This window comes from Emydura macquarii, unplaced genomic scaffold (genome assembly GCF_026122565.2).
Source record: "Emydura macquarii macquarii isolate MOO-44397 ecotype Brisbane River unplaced genomic scaffold, CSIRO-AGI_Emac_v2 contig_2699, whole genome shotgun sequence".
Lineage (NCBI taxonomy): Eukaryota > Metazoa > Chordata > Testudines > Chelidae > Emydura > Emydura macquarii.
In genome coordinates, this window is record NW_027132836.1 from 1,400,980 (window position 1) to 1,421,667 (window position 20,688).

The 20,688-nt window shown below is 51.4% G+C and overlaps 2 protein-coding genes across 6 annotated transcripts in view; one reads left to right on the plus strand and one right to left on the minus strand.

Annotated features, from left to right (window-relative positions):
• LOC137164837 (multidrug and toxin extrusion protein 1-like) overlaps positions 1-20,688 on the plus strand; it is a 26,441-nt gene continuing 5,753 nt past the window's right edge. The window contains exons 1-17 of one of the 2 annotated variants that reach the window (XM_067565807.1): positions 1-326; positions 1,696-1,797; positions 2,045-2,113; positions 2,622-2,770; positions 3,491-3,533; positions 5,147-5,191; positions 6,560-6,657; positions 7,649-7,746; positions 8,479-8,592; positions 8,749-8,816; positions 9,752-9,860; positions 10,259-10,334; positions 11,091-11,160; positions 11,815-11,947; positions 13,121-13,215; positions 14,139-14,223; positions 15,165-15,819. In XM_067565807.1, coding sequence (XP_067421908.1) covers positions 156-326; positions 1,696-1,797; positions 2,045-2,113; positions 2,622-2,770; positions 3,491-3,533; positions 5,147-5,191; positions 6,560-6,657; positions 7,649-7,746; positions 8,479-8,592; positions 8,749-8,816; positions 9,752-9,860; positions 10,259-10,334; positions 11,091-11,160; positions 11,815-11,947; positions 13,121-13,215; positions 14,139-14,223; positions 15,165-15,385 — 1,746 coding nt within the window. In that variant the 5' untranslated portion in view covers positions 1-155 and the 3' untranslated portion in view covers positions 15,386-15,819. Of the gene's footprint in view, positions 327-1,695; positions 1,798-2,044; positions 2,114-2,621; positions 2,771-3,490; positions 3,534-5,146; positions 5,192-6,559; positions 6,658-7,648; positions 7,747-8,478; positions 8,593-8,748; positions 8,817-9,751; positions 9,861-10,258; positions 10,335-11,090; positions 11,161-11,814; positions 11,948-13,120; positions 13,216-14,138; positions 14,224-15,164; positions 15,820-20,688 lie in introns of those variants that run through there. The other variant, XM_067565808.1, reaches the window with a different exon arrangement.
• ALDH3A2 (aldehyde dehydrogenase 3 family member A2) overlaps positions 17,398-20,688 on the minus strand; it is a 15,063-nt gene continuing 11,772 nt past the window's right edge. For all 4 annotated transcript variants that reach the window (XM_067565816.1, XM_067565815.1, XM_067565813.1 and 1 more), the window contains 2 exons: positions 19,952-20,187; positions 17,398-18,123 (listed from right to left, as the gene is read on the minus strand). In XM_067565816.1, coding sequence (XP_067421917.1) covers positions 18,109-18,123; positions 19,952-20,187 — 251 coding nt within the window. In that variant the 3' untranslated portion in view covers positions 17,398-18,108. The remainder of the gene's footprint in view (positions 18,124-19,951; positions 20,188-20,688) is intronic.

Consider the following 20,688-nt stretch of genomic DNA (forward strand, 5'->3'; position numbering starts at 1 on the left):
TGCCAGGAAAGGGGGTGGTGGATACGAGGGCATGCTCACTCAGCCATGGCCGAAGTGCACTCTGCTGCGGTTACATAACGTTCACCCGCTTGGGTTGGGTGAATCCAAACGGAGAAGGCAAAGAGGGTCATTTATTCCCCTGGTACCGCGGCAGCATGGAGCTCGCCAGCCCCACCAACGAGAGCCCCTTGGGAGACGCCAGGAGCATCGTCCCGCACCCTCCGTCCTCCGGCTGCGGCCAGAAGAGCAGCCACTGGATTCGCCAGCTGATCCCATTCAACTTCTGGGAAGAGGCAAAGAAGCTGATGATGCTGGCGGGGCCACTGGTGAGAGGCGCGATGGGGAGGGAGGGCGAGAGAGAGCCGGGGTTGCCCAACACATTTGTGCAGGGCCCCCTGCCACAGGTCTGCACAAGCTGGATCAGCAGATCCCCGCGCCCCATGGGTTTGAATCCTGCTTGCCGGGTGCTGCTGGATGGATTCCAGACTTCCAGCTGATAAGCTCCTGCAGATTTTAAATGGCGTTTGGGTGGCTGGTCCCCGTCGTCCTGCCCCATCCTGGATCTTCCTCCCTTGGCAGGCAGGCAAGCTGGCCCGCCCAGCTCAGCTCTTACCCTTCTTCCACTGATTCGCCTAGAAAGTCCAGGCTTAAGGCTCCTGGTTCAATTTGTCCCCTGGTGCTGTCCCCCCCCCCGTCCCCTTTGCTTCGTGCTGAAACTATCACTCGTTGCTTCCTGTGATGTGTCAGCAAAGGGCAAACGGGTGGGGAGATGAAAGGGAGGGAGGAAACGTAGGATGAGGTACGGTGAGGGTGAAGGGGCCCCCAGCACTAGCGATACAGGTGGGTAGAACTCACTCAGAGAGGGAAAAGGACGAGAAATCACAGAGCAGTCCCTGTTCCCGGAAGGAGCTAGAGATCAGTGGGTGGCAGGGCTGTTCCTGGGCTGGGCTAGTGAAGTCTTATTGGCGTGCACCTGGGGGCTGGTGTCTTGGGTATGATGGAGCCAGAGGAGAGCCGGGGCCTGCAGAGGGTGGCTGAGGAGATGCTGTGACCCAAGAGGAACAGAGCAGGGCTAGTTAAAGCATTTAAAATGGGGGCAGCAGTTTGTGGCCCATCTAAACTAAGGCTCTTACCATCAATGGAACTGATCAGCTATTACCAAACACGAGAAACTTCTGAACAACATCCCTCATATAAACTGGGCCTGGGGGCTGGAAACGTGGGCTGCGTCGCACCCCTTCCAATCTGGACTGGCTGCAATTCCTCTAAACTTACCCAGATGTAGCAAAGATCAGAATTTTGCCTATTTAGCCAAAACACTGAGAGCGGCCGGCATCTGAGGTCACCAGCCCTCGTGGGGCTTCGGGTGGAGTGATTAACCCCGAGCTGAACAGGGACACGGCTGAAAACAGGTTGCTGAGCCGTGAGGAAACAACTTTGTGACGTAGAGTCATAGAATCAGAGAGTTTTCAATGGCTGGTGGATAAACCTAAAAGCAGCTTCATCTGTGGTTGTTTTTTATTAATATTCTCATGTTATTCATTAAACCCATTTGGATGCAGAGGATTCCTCACTCTCAGTGTTGCACAGTACATGAAGAGTGTGTTCTCGGGAGACTCTCTGTATATTCCCACCTCAGACTCTGCAACCTGCAGTCACCATGGTCTCTGCTTTTTCCCTTCCGTCCCTTTCTAGATCTTGATCCAGTTGCTGATCTTTATGATACACGTTGTAAGCTCTATATTCTGTGGCCATCTGGGGAAGGTGGAGTTGGCCGCTGTCACACTTGCTATCTCTGTAAGTATTTTTGTTCTGAGTCTTTGCATAGTTCATATCCTTGAATGCCAGCTCATTCGCCCTAAGCGTCTTTTATAAAATACTGATGAGGTAGGTGGGGAGGTGAGTTGATGGTTGAAGGATTGGTAACAGCCTGGATTGAGGGGGACCCTTTGACATCTCCTTTGCCTTTCAAACCCAGCCCTAGCTGAAACCTGTGACCAGCTGAAATTGCACATTGTTGTTTTATCGTTATGACTATTTCCAGGTTATAAACGTTACTGGCATCTCCGTGGGGGTTGGTTTATCTTCAGCATGTGACACATTAATATCCCAGGTAAGTAACAGCTGCTGGACTCTGATCTCTTTATTTTAGAGCTGACGTGGGTGTTTTAACATAGCCCCCATATTGCAGAGTGCTGTCATACTGGGTGTCTGAGCTTCTGTAAGAGCCATAGCCACATAGAAATTCAGAACTGTGTAAGTGTTGCCCTTCAGGATTCCCAAACAGACCAGGGCCACTAACTCCAGGGCTGTAACAAACTCCTCAGCCACTAAGTGGGGTCAGAGAGCTGTGCTAGCAGGTCTTAGACCAGCCTAAAAGCCGCGTCCTGCCTGCTTTGCATGGACACGGAAGGGCCCCAGGGCATGTTTCATGAAGCCCAAGTCCCCCCCTGCCCCGGTGCCACAACAGGCCGTGTGTGACTCCTGGGCCGTTCCTGGATGGACCCCGTCCCCGTGCCGGAGGCAGACGCAGGCCTCTAGCCCAGTCAGCGGGGCGAGGGGTTGGAGGTGGAGACGGGGCAGCTGAAGGGTGCCACTGGGTTTAACCTCTCGTTCCCCAGACGTACGGCGGTCAGAACATGAAGCGGGTGGGGACCATCCTGCAGCGCGGGACCCTCGTCCTGCTGCTCTGCTGCTTCCCCTGCTGGGCTGTCTTCATCAACACCGAGCAGATCCTGCTGCTGGTGCGCCAGGACCCGGAGGTCTCCAGGTCGGGCGCGTGGTCCAGTGCGTGCAGCGCCGGGCTGCAGGTCACACGCTTGCCAAGCAACCAAGGCGGCGGGCGCCTTCCATGACATGCCAAGGCCTCGGCGACACAAGAACAGCCCCCTCATTGGCCGGGCCCAGCCCTCAGGAACCCTGGCGGAGCTCTCCCCATTGGCCGGGCCCAGCCCTCAGGAACCCTGGCGGAGCTCTCCCCATTGGCCGGGCTCTGCCCTCAGGAACCCTGGCGGAGCTCTCCCCATTGGCCGGGCCCAGCCCTCAGGAACCCTGGCGGAGCACTCCCCTCTCCCCATTGGCTGGGCCCAGCCCTCACTAACGCCAGTAGCCCCCTGACTGGCTGGGCCCAGTCCTCGGCGACGCACGTGCAACCCCCTCTCCCCCGATTGGGTGGGTTCTGCCCTTGGGAGCCCCACCGTTGTATTCACTGGGGTTGCAGGGGAATAACCCGAGGCAGAATTTGGCCCTGAATCTTGCCGTCTTCCGAAGGCAAAGTCTCTCCCTCTCTCCCCCCGTGGAAGACGTGCCTGACCCGCCCTTCCCCTGCGCGAGGGATGTCAAACATGAAGGAGCAGCCAGGAAAGTAGAGGCTGGCTGGGCCGGCTCTGAGCCACGTCCCCTGCGTTACAGCGCGAGAGGGGAGGGCAGGCCAGGGCCGGCAGGGGAAAGAGGGTTGTTACTAACTGTGGGGTTTTGTATCTTCCCCCAGGTTAACCCAGGTTTACGTGATGATTTTTATCCCAGCTCTTCCCGTAAGTTCTCACTGCCCTCGACTCTCCTCAGTCACCGCCAGGAAATCAGTTCTCCCAGAGCTCAAAGCCGGGTGCCACCTCTGCCCCCCACCCCCCGCCCCAGTTCTGTGGAGTCCCGTGGCTAGGGTGACCATATTTCCCTCTGCCGAATACGGGACACCTGGTAAAATGACTCGCATTCAAGTGAATTCAATGGCAACCCACCAGAACGATGCAGTTCAGCCGGCGCCCACACACACCCAGCCCCCAGCGGGGCAGGCCCTGCAGACTTGGCCATTCCGCAGACCCACCGCCACGCGACCTGGTGTCACGCTCAGAGTCCCGGAAACGCACATGCCACTGGATTCTCAGCCCACGTGCGCCTGTCACCCGGCGCCAGCCATGGGCAAAGCTGCAGCAGGCAGGGGTGCGGCCCCCCGAGGACACAAACACCCCACACCCGACCCACAACCGGGCACCAAAATGGACCAGAAACACAGGTGCCAGCCTGCGCTGCCCCTACCGAGAGAGGGTCGAGAGCCCCTTGCGACGGCCTACATGCTGCGGGGGCTGGGGAGGGGGCGGCACGCCGAACCGATCAAGTGACACACACACACACACACACACCCTTCCCCCCCCACAGCCCTTCCTGACCAACTCACCTTCCCTGCCCAGCTGGTCCCGGGGGCGGTTTCCCCTCCCAGTCCGAGGCCGCCGCCTGCCAAGCTGGCACATGGCAGGTGGGCAGTGGCTGCGGTGCCGGACCAGCAGGGGAAGTGGCCTGGGCCTGCACTCTGTGGCCTTGTACCCCCATCAGCCACTAGGCCCCCCCCCGACTCACCACTGGTGGGCAGGCAGCTGGCGAGCAGGGATCTGGCAACCACAGCACCATCCCCTTATGGGCCCCTTCTGAGTGCGGGCTCCATGCTTAGTGCTGTTGTAAACCCAGTACTGAACAAGAGGGAGAAGATACGGGACAATCTGCCAATTTTTAAGAAAAAGTCTGGACATCTGCGAGAGGGACTGTCCAGTTAAAAACAGAACATATGGTCACCCTAAACATGGCCCGTCTCTGCCTGCAGTGGGTTCCCGCTTGTGAAATAATCCCTCATTCCTGCAGGAAGGTTCAAAATTGGAGACAGCCTTGGGTGGAACCTGGCAAGAATCGACTGGCGCTGGCCCAGGGCAAGTGCTTTGTGGGATTTTTTAGGACAGGCTAGTAAACTATCTTGGCTTTATCATAATTGCAAAGGGCTAGTGAGTAGATATGATTATTACTGCTGTTATTTTTCCCAAGGTCTCTTAAGGTTTTTTGGGCCTGGGCTGTTAGATTTTCTTCATTTACAAGTTTTGCAAAGCTGCCTGAGTACGTTTAATCCAGGAAGCATGATGCACCCGGCATCGCACCCTCATTTTGCAGTTAGTCCTGAGTTCTCTTACCCTAGACGTCATTTGAATGGCACTGGAAGTACGTTTTTGTCTTGCACAAACGCAGCCGCAGTGATGCTGTCCAAACCAGACCCTACTTCCTGAGTCCCATGAACACCAGCTGGGCACTGTGCTTTCTTCTTCTCCTGTCCTCTCTAGACTCTGTTCAGCGCAGATCTCACACACTGATTCATTGATTTTTTCAGGCAGCTTTTCTGTACCAGCTGGAGACGAGATATTTGCAGAACCAGGTAGGCTGCCGTAATATCTTTTGCCTTCATGTTCACATCTCGGTTGAGTAACGGGGGGAAATCTCTCATTCTGTGCAGTTGCTCAGGGTTTCTCTCTCAGGTAACTTAGCCAAGAACTCACAGCTGTTTTGCAGCATGTCCAGTAGGCAGTATAAAACATGCGTGCCAGGTAGTGTCCGTATTGCTGCAGTTTGTGCAGACTGCCAGGCCTTTATTCATTGCAGCAGCTTTGTTTGCATGTGCGCTAATGATTGGCCAATCCTACCTGTTACGAGTTTGAGGAAAACAAAGGTTCTACAAAATGATGTTTCCTTTGGAGCTCACTCCGAATGCATTATCTGCCCATTTAGCTTTTTAATTCCAGCTAATTCATCTCCTTACTTTGCACATACTAGTATTTCAGTGGATTAGCTACATGACACCTATTTTGCAAGGCAACAGTGACAGTGAATTTTGCTCTCTGGCTTTTTTTCCCCCACAGGCCAATCTTTCTGGCCAGCTTTGGTTACGTGGGTTTTTGTGGGCATTCCTGACTTTAGCTAATAACAGCAGCAGTTGCAGCTGACAGGACAGTAGGGGATTAGTTCTTCATCTGTATTCCTTCTCGGAGAAGCGCTCTTTAGCAAAAACTGCCGCTCAACTTGGTATTTCCATTCCTCAAAAACAACGCAGCCCTGAGGATCTCAAACACGCTTTGCAAGGAAGTGTAAAGTACCATTATCCCTAGTTCACAGGTAGGGAAACTGAGGCACAGAACAGTTAAGAATTAAAAATTTCAAGAGTGGCCTCTAAATCTGTGGCCACGTTTTCAGAGGTGCTGAGCACCAACAGCTCCCAATGACTTCAAATGGGGTTGTGGGTGCTGAGTGCTTCAGAAAATCGGGCCCTAGGGGTCTGAAGGTACCCTAAATTAGAGGCCCCTTTTGAAAATTTGGACCTAAATTACTTGCTCAGGATTACATGGCAAGTTAGTGATGGAACTGGGACTAGAACTCAGATCTCCTGCTTCCCAGTCCCCTGCTGTCACCCCTCAACCTGCTGCTTCCTGAATGGGGTTTGCAAAGAGCAATAATTCTGATACAATTGGAGGCGCCTAGCCAATCAGAATACGGAATGACCTCCAGATGCTTCCCCTCCATACAAGGCTGCTCCCTTGAATAAAATTCCACAACAGCATCATTAGTTCTACCCTCCCCAGTCACCCCCTCCCCATCTTCCTCCATTGCTCCCCAAGAGTTTGGTATTGATCAGATCAGTGAAGCACTGATGTGCTTCCTTCTCCAGAAGCCATGTTTGTACTTTAGACAAGGAGACAGGAATCCATTGGCCCCGGTAAAAACCAGAGATCTGTGTTTGGTTTCATTTCAGAGGATCATCTGGCCTGAGGTACTAAGCGGCGTCGCTGGCAATGTCATAAATGCAATTGCAAACTATGTCTTTCTCTACGTGCTGGACTTCGGAGTCATGTGAGTAGTGCCTGAATATTTGGAAGAAAGAAAACAGACTTCCAACTATGGCTTGATCCCAGGTGACAGTGATTTTGGATGGCCAGTTTGAGACCCCACAAAGGGGCCTGGTTTTCCAGAGAGCAGGTGCACATCACTTCTGAAAAATCAGATCCCCACATCATTAGCTCTCTTCACTTGCACACCGATTCCAATTGAAGCCAATGTTTTTTGTTACAAAAAACAAACTAAGCAAGGTGCTCAAGAGTTGACCTAGTGGCACATCTAGCTCTCTTCATCCAGAAAACCAGGCCCCGAGATGATCATTAGGGATCATGTTGCCCATCGCAGAAATGCAGCAAAACACTAAGTACGTTCACCAGGGACAGAACAGGTACAGCTGCTGCCCTGATGGCCTTCCTCCGTAACTCCCCCTTGTCCTTGTCAACGCTGACTTTGGCGGAGAAAGGACTTCAGGACCCAAACACTTTAGCCTAGGCAGTGAAGACTCTGTTAGTCCATGTTTGTGCGACGCTTGGGAGATTAAAGTGCTAGTTATTTGTAGGACGGAGGCATTTATCCAGGTAAAACCACAAGGCAAACCTACACGCGCCAGCGGCGGCTGGCTGGTAGCAAAGGGTTCCATGGAGCCTTCTGGGATACGGCGTGCAGACCAATCAGATCGTACGTAGGGAGATGTTCGTGCGTTAGCAAACCAACCCATGAGGATTAGCCAGAACCAGCTAGGGGGCGAGTCCAGCCACTCCAGCATCCTGCCCCCCTCCCCGCCCTGAAGTGACCGATTTCTAGTGCTTCGGTGGGAGGCCGACTCCTTGCTCTCAGAGGACCCGCTCACCAAGCAATGCTGTGCGGGGTGGGCCAGATGCTATGGTCATCTACGCAAGTGTCTTCAGTTCAGAGCTAAGCGAGGCTTTAGCTAGAGCCACTGCAGGATAGACAGGGCTCTCTACGGGAGCAGAAGGTCCAAATAGTTTTTCTGTCCCTTTCCCAGGGGTTCTGCCTTGGCAAACACCATCGCTCAGTATGCACAAGCCATCTTCCTGTTCCTGATTATTGTCGCGAAGAAGCTCCACGTGAAGACCTGGGGAGGTGTGATGTCTTTCTGCCTTACGCTCGTGTCTGCAAAAATCTCTGCTTCACATGAGGGACCCTCTAAGCTCCCCCTTCTATGATTTCATTCTGTTGGTTAGAGGCGGGGAATATTAACCTGGCTATGCACGTGTCTGCCAGATGCCATGGTGTGTACGTTTCAGCTCATCCCAGCAGAGCGTATCACGAATGCTGGGGAAGCCTGGGAAGAACCAGTGTGCAGCGTTCCTGGGAACCGCCCCTCCCTTCGAAAGCTGCTGTAGGTCCCGGCGCTGCAGTCGGAACGGCACATGTCCCATCCCGCTGTCAGTTCTGCACTGGTGCAGGAGTCACCCGTAGAATTGGGCCCTGGGATTGTCGATGTGGGCCCACCGGGAGGTGTTAAGGGAGAACGCACACTTGCCATTGCTGGAGTTCCTGCTGAGGGCACAGCTGTCACAGCGCCTATGTTAGGCTGTGGTGTGGCCCACGGAGTACGGAAAAGGTGGCTGTTTCCCTCTGGGATTTACAAAAATGTCCAACCGGTCCCTAGCCCTCTCTAGCACAGCCGAGGCTCCAAAGAGATTAGATCCAGCAGGAAACTCGCTTGGGATTTGGGTGCAGCTGAATCTGGGCCTTTTCCTCTTTGCACGTGACTTGCCCTGGAAAGTGAAAACAGACCCAGGCCTACATTCACTTCCTGGTCCTCCGTGGGCCTCCAGGCTGACACCACGCTCCGTCCTTCTGTGCCAGGCTGGTCCAGCGAGTGCCTCCAGGAGTGGGACACCTTCGTCGCCCTGGCCGTGCCCAGCATGCTGATGATATGCATCGAGTGGTGGACCTACGAAATCGGAAGCTTCCTGATAGGTGAGTGAAGGGCGGATGCTCCGCCCAGCGCTGGGCATGCGCTGGGGCACTAGAAATAGTCTCACCAGGAAGGCTCTAGCTGGCGTTTCAGTTGGCCTTTAAAAGGACTTTCCTTTCTGGAAATCAGAATTCTGACTTTCCCTCCCCCCAATTCAGGCTTGCTGAGCGTAGTGGAGCTTTCGGCACAATCAATTATTTACGAGGTTGCCACCGTAACGTACATGGTAAGAATTTGGGGTTATTATTGATCTCATGGTACCACCTAAAGGCCCCCCCCAAGAGTGGGGCCCCGTTTGCTAGGCGCTGTACAGACAAGGAGACCGTCCCTGCTCTGAAAAGCTTACGGTCTAATTAGACTGGGCAGAGCGGGAGCTGAGGCCCCGAGAGTCGTGCTGAGGATCACACGGGGAGTCTGGTGGCAGAGCAGCGAGATCAAACCCAGCTCCGAGTCCCAGTCGAGTGTTTTAACCTCCCCCTCAGTCAGGACCTGTGTCGCGGGCAGGGGTGAAACTAGACTGATCTCTGTATTCCTTTATAGCCATTCCCTTGGCACGCCTCACCCTGCTCTCCGTGCGTCTGTTGTGGGAGTTTATCCACGCTACCCAGGCTCATGTTTCCCCCGCCAGCGCCTGTCCCCAGACAGCCAGTCATACTGAAGCATTAGCCTCAACTACAGTCAGCCCGAACCATTTCCCTCATCTGTCTCCAAGGCCCAGCTTCCGCAGCATCGCCCCATGAGCCCAGACCTGCCCCTGTCTCCTGCCTCTGGTCTGTCCATCCTAATAATACCCAGCAGTCTGGGGTTTAGAGACACGTTACCAACACTCCCCAGCCATCAGGCAGGCCAGCATCATCCCTTATTTACAGATGGGGAAACTGAAGCTGGGAGGTGAAGTGACTTGCCCAAGGTCACAGATGGGAATCAGGGTCAGAGGCGGGATTAGAGCGTTGAGTTTCGTGGCTACCTGCCTGTGCCCTGATCACACCTGGCTGTGGTCCCTCCCTCTGCCCAGCCTAAAGTTTTGCCCCATTCTCTGCAGAACTCAGTCCGCATTCACCTTCATTAGCTCATGGCCGCCTCTTGGTAATTGCCTCAGCTGGAGGTGTTGTCACACATGTCCCCTCCCCAGAGCAATGTGTTGATGCTTTGGGATTTCAGATTCACTATGGATTCAGTGTAGCCGTCAGTGTTCAGGTGGGGAACGCGCTGGGTGCTGGGAACATAGAGGAGGCCAAGAGATCTTCCACCACCAGCCTGCGGTGCACAGGTGCGTGACTCTGCCTTGGCTCAATCCCTTTGCTGTGGTCAGGAACTGGCGGCGCAGCCCATACGCGACGGGGCCAGTCACAGCGAGATGCTCGTGGCTCTGCCTAGGACACGGGCAGGTGTTTCTGCAAGCGTCCTACACCCATCTTTGCCAGTGGCACCTCAGTTCTCCCCTGCAGCATCCCATTTATTCCAGTCCTGGGACTCAGCCAGCCCACCAGGCCGAAGGGCCTGCAGGTATTGAGTGATATGAACAAGCAGGGACCCGGGGGACAGCACCAATTTTGATTACACCTGTGACTGGAGCCAGGTTGCTTCGCCTCTGGCAGGAACTGGATTTCACGTAGCAGTCAGCGTGGTGCTTGCTTTGATCTACTGACTCCTGCCTCTGCTTTTCAGGGTTTCTTTGCGTGCTGGTGGGCATCACATTAGCAGCCACAAAGGACGTGCTGGGATATATATTTACCAGTGACAAGTGAGTTGCTCTGAATCTATACGACCAGCATTTCAGCACAAACAAGTATTACAAGTTACTATTCAAGATTGAGCCAAGGGAAGAATTATCTGGGGGCTTAGCGCCTGCTCCCAGCTCATTGTAGTCAGGGGGAAGGTTTGCAATGGGTGGAGACAGGTCCCTTATCCTACACTCAGTCCCACTTCGTCATCTGAGTACAAAGCAGGAATTTCCCTGGAGACCCAATACTCCACCTGCGCTGGGCTTCCCTAGAGAGAGTGCTTCGGAGCATGTTCCTCTTTATTTGGATCAGAGTAAAATTTGTTTCAGGAGACATCAGCCGATCCAGTCACAGGGGAAAGCCTGCTGCAAACACTTAGTCAGCAGGGCCGGGCAGATCCCACCCGGACCAACTCACTTTGCCTGATCACACAAAAAGACACCGGAAACCCTCATTCGCTGGTTAAAGACCAACCGAGGGTGAAGCATGATTTACAAGGTGCTGACTTTTCCCAGTGGAGGAGCAGAACCGAGGGTCCGATTGCCTTGTAACTCACAGTTCACTCCCAGCCTGCGGGACGGCCGTGTAGTACCGTGTGCTAGTTGCAATATAAAGTGTGTGCTGCAAGAGAGTCTCTCTCCAGGCACATTCGTGCAAGTCTGCTAAGGTCAGCAGGTGGTACATAATGCAGCAGTATGCTGGGGGCATGAATTATTTTAGCTGTGACAGATACACTTTGTTCCTGAATGTGATTGTCTCTTTTATTCCTTAAACAGAGAAATCATTGCACTGGTGGCTTGGGTCATGCCAGTATATGTTGGCGTCCACCTGTTTGAAGCCGGTTGCGTAAGTACATCAGGGAATTAACTGTGCTGCTGTATTTGCTGGTGAGATTCAGTTCCAGGTTGATAAAAGAGACAGTTCAGAGTTATTCCCGTGGCTAAGAACCTGACCGGTATCTGCCTCCAAGATCCCAGGCCCTCTGGACGGACTCAGAGGAACAAATACATCCTATGCAATGGGGTAAACTGGCCAAAAGGAAAATCATTTTATAACCGGGTTCACAATCGATGCATGGTGCGTACAAATGGAAGGAAGCATAGAGGAAGGGGGCAGGTGTGGGGAAGAGAAGGGAAGGAATATAGGAAACATTCCCTGCCTGAGGCCTGTATGGATCATCTCTGAGCATGAGACAGAGCAAGGAGGACAAATCATGGTCATTGGGAAGCAGCCCATGGCTGCCAATGACTGGTTTGAAGAAAGCAGGTTTTCCTGGGGCGAGGCTCAGCTGCAAGCTCCCAGGGGGTTACCAGCTGCAGCCCGCCATGAAGTGAGAGTCTCAGCTCCCGGGAGGGCATCCCTCCGCGGGTTCAAGAGGGGGCAATAAAGAGAAGTAAAGCAACCAGTCCGCGTGGGCAGTGCTGCAACCAGCACCGTGCCTCAGGGCCGCCCTACAAACAGCACACAACCTTCAGCGAGGGCTTGTCCTCCCCCGTGCAGGGCGTAACCAGCGGAGTGCTACGCGGCTCCGGGAGGCAGAAGGTCGGCGCAATCCTGAACGCTATTGGCTACTACGCCGTGGGCCTGCCGGTGGGAATCGTGCTGCTGTTTGTGGTCAGGACTGGAATGATAGGTACAAACCTCGGACGGGCGGGGGGAAAGAAATTGGCCTTTTAGCCCTGGAAACACAGAGGCCAAGATCCCAGGGCAAAATGAGACCATCGCCAGCTGTTCCTAGGTCAGACTCCACTGGTCGTGTCTTGGGAACGGGGCTCAGGTATCCTGCCTTTGGCACATCTCTTGGCTGCTTTTTTTTTTTAAACCCAAGGCATAAAAACTTTGTTGCCTCTAAAATGTGCCTTAAGGTTACACAGTCCTTGTGCTGGCTGGTGTTGGTAGCGGGGATGGGTCAGAGGCTGGGGGTGGGTATCTAAGGCATGATTTTTGGACTCTGCTCCTGTTTGGTGCATACAAAACACAGCTGAAGCGTGCTTACGAAGCTGGGTTTTCAGAGGCCGGAAGGGACCAGCGGGATGTCTGTCTTCGGTCCCTGTCCCCCTCCTCCAGCTATCCTCCACCCTGCCCTACAAATCCTACCCCCTCACATTCTACATCTCACTCCCTCTGCCCCCCAGAACAGTGCCAGCACTGACCCCCCAAGCCCCCAGCTCATCATCACCCCCCAGCAATCCAGCCATGAAAAATTCCACCTCCCACCCCCCAAAATGCATCTCTTGTCCCCCCAGCATCAACACAAACTCCCTCTCCCCCCATTCCATCGTCCACCACCACATTCCTCTACACCTTGGCTGTTTAGCACTCACCTGCCCTGCTGACCGGGGCTGGGGGAGTCTGGTGGCTGCTCAGGGCCTCTCGCCCTGGCTGGTTGGAAGGTAGAAGGTCCCTGTGGGCCTTGGGTCTTAGTAGTTCCTGCTTCCCTTGGGCGTCCTGCCTGGGCTGGGGGAGGAGCCCTCTGAGCAGCAGGTGCAAGTATTAAGGGCCCTGATTGGCCTGTGCTGCGGTGCCCACCAGGCAGCAGTGTTGCGTAGCTCCCTGCCAGGTACAGCCTGCTGCAGTCAGGCCAAGCATGCAGGGGTGCATGGGGGCTTGGCGTGGCCCTGCCCCAGTGAGCAGGTGCCCAGGTGCCCAATCCAAAGTGCCAGGCACACGTGGTCTGTCCCACGATGGTGGCATACAGGCAGCAAAGGCTTGCGAAGCCCTCAGGAGATTCCACCTGCCTAAAGTGATTCTAAAGGACCTGCTGCCATAGATTTCATCTGGTTAACGCCAGCGTTCCCCCTCCCAGGCCTCTGGCTCGGCTTGCTGATCAGTGCCTTTATACCGTCCAGCTGCTCTATCATCTACATCTGCCGGATGAACTGGAAAAGGGCTTCTGAGGAGGTAACCAGCTTTACTTTAGTGTATTTCAGGTTGCACCTGACCCGTGTGCACGGGGGGAGGGCACTGGAGCAGAGGTATTAGTAGAACGTCTTAGGATCCCTAAACAGCTCTGTCTCCGATAGAGGCTGTGGGCTTGATGCAGCAATGTTAAAAATCATGATGATCTGGCTAACTCACTGCACTGTGTTTATCCCTCCTGAATGATCAATAATCAGTGATGTCTTTAGGGGCCTCCCAGTCATGCTTCTCAAAGCATTAGCCATGAGCAGTGCCTCCCCTTTGGCAGGGAGCCAGCTGGGCAGGTGGTTAAAGGTGAACTGGAAGGCAGGCCTCTTCCCGGCCCCGGTCTGAGTTCCACGGAGCACCTGCAATCTTTGCTGCCAGTCTGAACATGCGAAGCCCAGCAAAAGGTGCCATTCCCTGCACTGCTGAGCGTGTCCATGTTGCAGGAGAAGTTTGGACAGGACCATGAAAACTGGTTTTCAGCTATTTTGGCTTAATGGGAGGGGTTTGTGTATCCATGATTTGGGCTCCTGCTAGTTTTTCATACATAGTTAAAAAGCAGTTCAGTTCACCTATAACTCATCGGTTCCTAGCAGGGTTTTAATGCCAGCTCTGCATAGAGAGCTTGTGAGCAAACCAGTTTGGATAAAACATACACCACCTAAAATCTCTCAGACCTTGGCTACTTTTTGGACTGTGGTCACGCTCTGGGTTCTGCTTTAGTCACACCATCCATACCAGCAAAAGCTTCATATTCATTCAGTACAAATCTCATGGCTGGGCAGTAATATCTCCTGCGAGACAAACTGGTGTATTTGAAATATGATGGTAAAACTTGCTTTGTAAGACAAACACATTTTCAGTTCCTATCTGCGGTATACAACAGTGATCGTCTGAGCATCGGGTGGTTTTGTTTTTAGGCTCAGCAACGGGCAGGTGTGAGCCAGCTGGTTGCAGAGGATTCGAACTCAGCTCCTGTCCCACACAAGATCTCTCTCCCCTCCGGTATGGAACAAGTTTTATTTATTAATGGCCTATCATCATGGCATGCAGATGTGTAGGTACTGCCTATATGAACCCTGAGTAACTGAAGTGCTGCACAGCAGATAGCTAACTAAAACCACTCCTGTCCTTGGCAACTATGTTGGGGGTGTGTGTGTGTGTGAGACAGACAGACATTTGGGGGAAGCTGATTTTACTACGTTGATTATATAACATGTAAAGAAGCATTACTGTGCTTTGCAGTAGTTAAAGGAAGCACAAGACAGGTTAAGGAGAGTAATCACTGGGAAAGGAACCCGAGTCCTGATGTGGCAACCTGAAATAACTGCAAGGAAACCAGGCGAGTTGCTCTGCAGAGCTCCAGTCTGAGTAGAGTCTGGCCCTTGCTGCTTTAGCTTTGTTTTCTTTCCCACCCAGTGAAGATCCAGGCTTCATAAAGAGTGGAGTTTCTAGGCACCAGCTCGCTGAGCCCAGCGCTGGAGCGCCTGTTGTGCACGTTGGAGGGTGTAACCTATTCAGTGCGGCAGTGGCCTGCAATCTAGCTTATCTTAAAACAATACATGGGTTTTAAGGAGCAGAGGCAGCAAAACCCCTCCTACTTCTGCTGTGTGCTTTGCCTACTCAGCTCCATCCCCCCTGCCACCTGTACTGGCAGGCTGGCACCACGCTCTTCCTGCAGGCTTTGGAGAGAAGGGGAAAACAGGAGCTGGAAGCAGGGGAACTTGCGGTGCACAGAAAGCAGAAGAGGAGGGTATAATCTGGGCTGTAAGGGCTGCAGAAGGTCTTTCATTCCTCCCTTTCTAAGAGGAAACACAAAAACAAGCATGGAGTGAAGCAGGTTAAGTACAGCACTCCCAGAGCTACCAGCTGCCCTAGTACTGACAGCTGCAAACTAAATCCCACATTGTGAGCAGCCCTGCAGTAACATCCCCTCTGTGTTGCAGGGGAAGCAGAAGCCCAGAATGGCATTGTTCTGATGCGCATCACCAAGAGCGAGGGTCAGACGTACCAGATAAAACTCCCAGAAGCTGCTCCTGCCCTTTCAACTGTTGGTAAAATGCTGTCTGTGAAACAGCTGATCATATGGCGTGGGCTGGCCATCACCGCAGCTATTGCTGTGCTCACAATAGGTGTTCTAATACGGGTCCTGACTATCAAACACTGATGTTATGTCAGCGACCGGCCAGGCGTGTGGGTAAAAGGAAGGAGATCCTTCTGACTTGCTAGATACATGAAACATGGATTCAGCTATGAAACAATCTAACTCCATGGGTCCTGGTGTCACAGCAAGGGCAAAGACGCCCACTTCATCAGACGACACTAGCTGACCAGAGCTATGAGTTGCTCTGTGTGGTGCCCTTGGAAATGTCCACAGGCTGCTATGGGAATCTAGTCCTAGCACTGGCTGAATAGGCTGGAAATACGTTGGTGCACTGGCCTCATTCTACCCACAGCAGCTAGTAGGAAATTCACCTGCAAGCACTGGTGACTTATCACCCCATTGAACTTTTATTGCTTGTAAGAAGATACAGAAGAACCTCAGAGTTACAAACTGATTGGTCAACCACACACCTCATTGGAGTACGCAATCTGGCAGCACCAGGGACCCTCCCCCCCCCAAAAAAAAAGCAAATGCAGTACAGTATCATGTTAAAACCAAACTACTAAAAAAAGGAAAAGCAGCATTTTTCTTCTGCACCATAGCCTCAAAGGTACAATGTCCCATTGTAAATTTTTTAAAAAACCCCCACCGTTTTGTTCAAAGTAACAAACATTCCCGAGTTACGAACAACCTCCATTCCCAAGGTGTTTAACGCTGAGGTTCTACTGTAACAGCAGCTCTAGCTTCTCTGTGTACAGGACTGCTGGCATGGTGATTAAATGGCATTGTTCAATGATGAATAAATCTCTCAAGTTGCCTATGAGGATATGTATGGTGTATTGCAAGAGCTCCTGTGGTTTGAAATTCATATTCGTGCTTGGCTGCCATGGCAGAGCCAGTCACTGAACTGTGGTTAGCAGAGAACCTCTTTAGAGCATATTCTCACTGTCTGCTTTCCACAGTGGTGTATCTGTTTTACACGCATGCTGCCTAGAAGACTGCTGCATAGGAAAGAGTAGTCACCACAAGAACAGCTTTCCAAAGGAGTTTGCATTAGTATCAAAACAGGAAGTGTGTGCAGATCTGTCTCCCTTACCTCAGTGCCTGTCTCTGCACCAGGAAGAGATTTCAATAATACTTGCTGATCCAGCATGAAGCATCCAGTATATAGCGTTTTGCTGGCTCCCTCTCTAGCCCATAGTCAGGTACATCAGAGCACTGAATTAGAGCACCATGTTATTACATGTGTAATAACTTACTACTCATAACATTGTTCACCTAGAGGTCAAAATGTTTTTATGGGGGGTAAATATTCCCATTTTACAAATGGGGAAAGTCAGGTGAAGAGACTTGCCAGAGATCACACAGTGAATCAACGCACAGCTGCACGTAAACCTGGTTTCCTGACTCTCTCTCTCTCAGGTGCTTATCAATATTGGCTCTTGGCTGCTTTCTCTATTGAACCAAGAAGTCTCAATTAATTCTTGTTCGTCAGTCAGTGTTTTAGTTCTTTTTATATATCTATCTAGATGCATGTATACATTGCTTAAGCAGCTAGATTTAACTAAACATAATACATTCACATCTACTGAACTAAAGGCAAATAATTTTTCAATATAGTCTTTAGTATAGCAAGTTGCTTATTTTCCTTATAGTTTTAAAAATATTTGTTTTTAAAAGTTGGAACCTCTTCTGTGCCTACGTTTACACCCCGTATCTTCCCCCTTAGCTGAAACAAGTCCCCTGTTAATTAGGTGATGTCTTTGCAAGATTAGGTATACTTCACTTGTGTGTTCCGGTTTCCCTCCACCAGCAAATGGAAATATGCCTAGAGTGAGTTCTTTAATTTCTATTTCTCTAACACAGCCCCTGCATCACAAAATGCAAGCCTGGAAGATTGCAATCACCCGTGCTCCTAAGTCTTCGTAGCATCACAAGAAAGATACTTTGCAGCCCTCCAATAATTGTAGCAGGTCTTTCACTGATTTGCTGTCAGATTAAATCACAGGGCTGACTACTGGATAATCTTTTTTCCTGGGAGAGTTCTAGGGATACATGTCCTTGGTTAGATGGTGAACAGCAGCCTCAATGTACATTTATTCAGAACAGGTCTGGAACATGAGTAGATCTGTCACCAGCATACCAGAAATGGAAGACATGCCAGCCTAATTACAAGGTGTGGAAGGCAGTTACAACACCACTAGGCAGATTCATTAAAGGGAACTGCAACGAAAAGGTTTTTGCCCATTAAGATATAAAAAGGCTACCTGAGCTCTATTTTGGGTTTACTCTTTACATTAAGTGTATCAGGTTGGTCCTGAGCTGCCTCTTTTGGGAGGACTCTGGCAAAATTATTGGAGGAACTGAACTGTGGTGGCTCACAGACAAACCCAAGTTCTAGTTCTGGAACAAAGGCTGGGGGAGCTCAGGAGGTGATATGCCTGATAAAACAAGCAGAAGACCTCTGAGTGGTCTTTATACAGCACAGAGCAGCAGTAGAGCATGCTGATGCTTCCTGCTTTGCAGTTCTCTTCTAATGCACTGTTGGTTGCACGACTGATGCATTAATCCCTTTATAGCAGCATGGCTTTTCAAATCAACATCAAGGGCCCACCCAAGCATTCTGTTACTAGCTAGTACAGTCTTGCTTTACTTAACTGCTTTGTGCCCTTATTTCATAGAAAAAAGTAAAACTCTCAAGTTAAAGATCATTCCATTACATAAAGTGTGCATTCAGGATACAAGTAGTGCGGACTGGTTACAGCATGTTACATCACTCCTTTTCTTCAAGAATAGGCTACCTGTGAAGGCAAAGAAAGACACTGTATAACCCCTGCAACAAGATGGAGTAAATTCCAACTCCTAGATATTAACAAAGGTGGGTACACACTCCCCATTTCAACAAGACTAGATCCAATAAGCACTGCTCTTCCTGGCCCGCTTGTCACATTCTCTTATACCCTATTCTCACGCCCCTTCTGACTCCTACTTTGAGCATTCTGTAAAATCCACCACTTAGATGCTGCATGCAAGAGAAAAATCATCCATTCCCAACTCCTGTGTGAACAGACTGTAAGGGGGACGATTCCAAGTGATGGACAGGACGACAGTCTGCATCATCCCATATAGTACCCCCATTCACTGCTCTGAAAGATTTTCCCCCTCTCCAACCACGTCTGACACCACACAAGGAAAGTCCTATCTTGCTTTAACAGGATTAGCAAGACTTTGAAACCTGCTACTCATGAATGCTGATTGAGCCAAAACACCACAAAGAGCTATTCTCTTCAGGACAGGCTGATGAGTTAGAAGTGTAACTAGTTACCCTCTCTTCACTAAGGCGGCTTGTAATGAGAGAGGTAGAGGGTGTGTGTGTGTGTGAGAGTGTGAGTGAGAGAGAGAGAGAGAGAGAGATGGTAGAATAAGGTTTTATTTTAAAGACACAGTTGGTCACAAGTCTTGCACAATAGTTTAAGTGGGACCTCATCTCATGGTAACAATGAATCCTGGAAGGGATAGTAAACAGTGTGCTTCAGGATTTAAGCCAATCTCTGACTACTGGGGACCAGGAGACAATGCTGGGCAACGATTCGCCTGCAATGGCCTGATGGGGGTGTCCTGCACTTCCCTCTGAAGCAGCTGGGGCTGGCCATGGTCAAACAGGACACTGCACTGGAGGGACACGGGATGGCTATTCTTTAGTGAAGTGCAGATCTATTCATGTCCCTGTGGTCGGAAAGATACACAGGTTAGATGTGACATGAACAAACCAGTGCAGGTGTGCTATGTGGTACAACAGCATGCGCAGCACCCGGTTACCCTCACTTCATCAAGGCAGCGTGGAATGCCCGGTTTGCTGCACTGCTGGAAGTTGTTCATTTAGATCTTTAAGACTTTTTTCTTACTGCATCGTCTTGAATCCTCCATCTACTCCCAAGTGCAAAAGAGCTTCATGCCACCCACACAGCCCTGCTCCCCCCTCCAGAGCTCGACACCACCTTTAGGAGGGAAGTAAGTACCCCACGTACACATGGGGAAATGGAGGCTCAAGGGGGCAATGATTTGTCCAAGGTCACAAGGGGTGTCTGCAGCAGAGCCACGAGCCATCTTTCCACACTCAGCCCAGTCACCTCCACAGTATCCCTGTGAGCACTGTGCAGCTCCAGATGCCACATGTTCAGTTTGTTAGCTGGGTAGGTATGTACCAATCTACTGCCAAAAAAGCTCGAATGCTGAAAGAGCTGTGGAAGCAGCTCATGCTTCCTGCTTTCCAAAGCCCTTGCAGATCCCATCCAGCCAAGTCCCAAACATCTCTTCTCCAGGAGAACTCAGTTTCTCATGTGTTATCCATCAAATTAGAGTAATAAATGGCCTAACAGACTCAGAGGGTTTACCCAAGATTCAGCTCTGCCCTGTTACCAGGCTGGATCCTGCATGACTAAGTGAAATAGAAACAGATTTTAGTGCTTCTGGCTGGCCCTGATTTCACACAGATCAGAAGTTAAAACAGACTAGCTTCTAGGAGAGGAGCAAGGCCGGAAAGTGGGACCTGAGCGCTAAAGGGGCTCAGTAATAAGCCGTCATTTAAAACATACAATCGTACAGAAAAATAGAGCCCTAAAAGCTCACCTTTATCACCACAGCCAGTATGGCACTCAGCAGGGCAAGGGCAATGAACCCCACTTTGCCTTTGTTAAATCGCTTCAAAAGGAAGAACTTTGCCCACTCCAACTTCCTCTGACTGTTTGGTGGGTATCGGATTTTGTTCACGCTTTCCATCTTCAGAGACTTAATTAAGCAGGAGCGGCGATGGGAAAAGGTCTCAAAGCTGTGTTTGCCATGGTAGGCACCCATTCCACTGTACCCTGAGAGTTTCAACACATATTCTGGTTAGCATGCAGTTGGCTGATCAAGTTAAGCAGTGTGTCACATGAAAACAGGCACCTAATGTGAATTGTAGGCTGGAATTCACTAGACAAGTTCCTTTTGAAACACAGCTGTCAAATGTTTGGTGGGTCTAAGTCCAGTTCCCGGAGTACAGGTGTCCACATCACAACTAGATCCTTTGATGGCACGCTCAGCAGAGGGATCAAGGACTGAATGAGCCTGGAAGCTAAGTTAGCAGCTTGCCCCTTGAAGAGGTCATTCCAGGCCAAGATGTAGGCATGCTGGTACAGCCCATGTGGGTGTACTGGAAGCTGTGTATGGGAGTGTCTAACTGTTCTGATAGCCTGGGAGACTGAAATCCCAGGTTTATCAGGCCAGCACCTTTCCCTGGGAACCTGATGTATGTTTGTTTATTTTTAAAGAGGATGAGGGGCCTCCTGCTGTACACAACTCCAAGGTGCTGATCAGTCACAAGATCA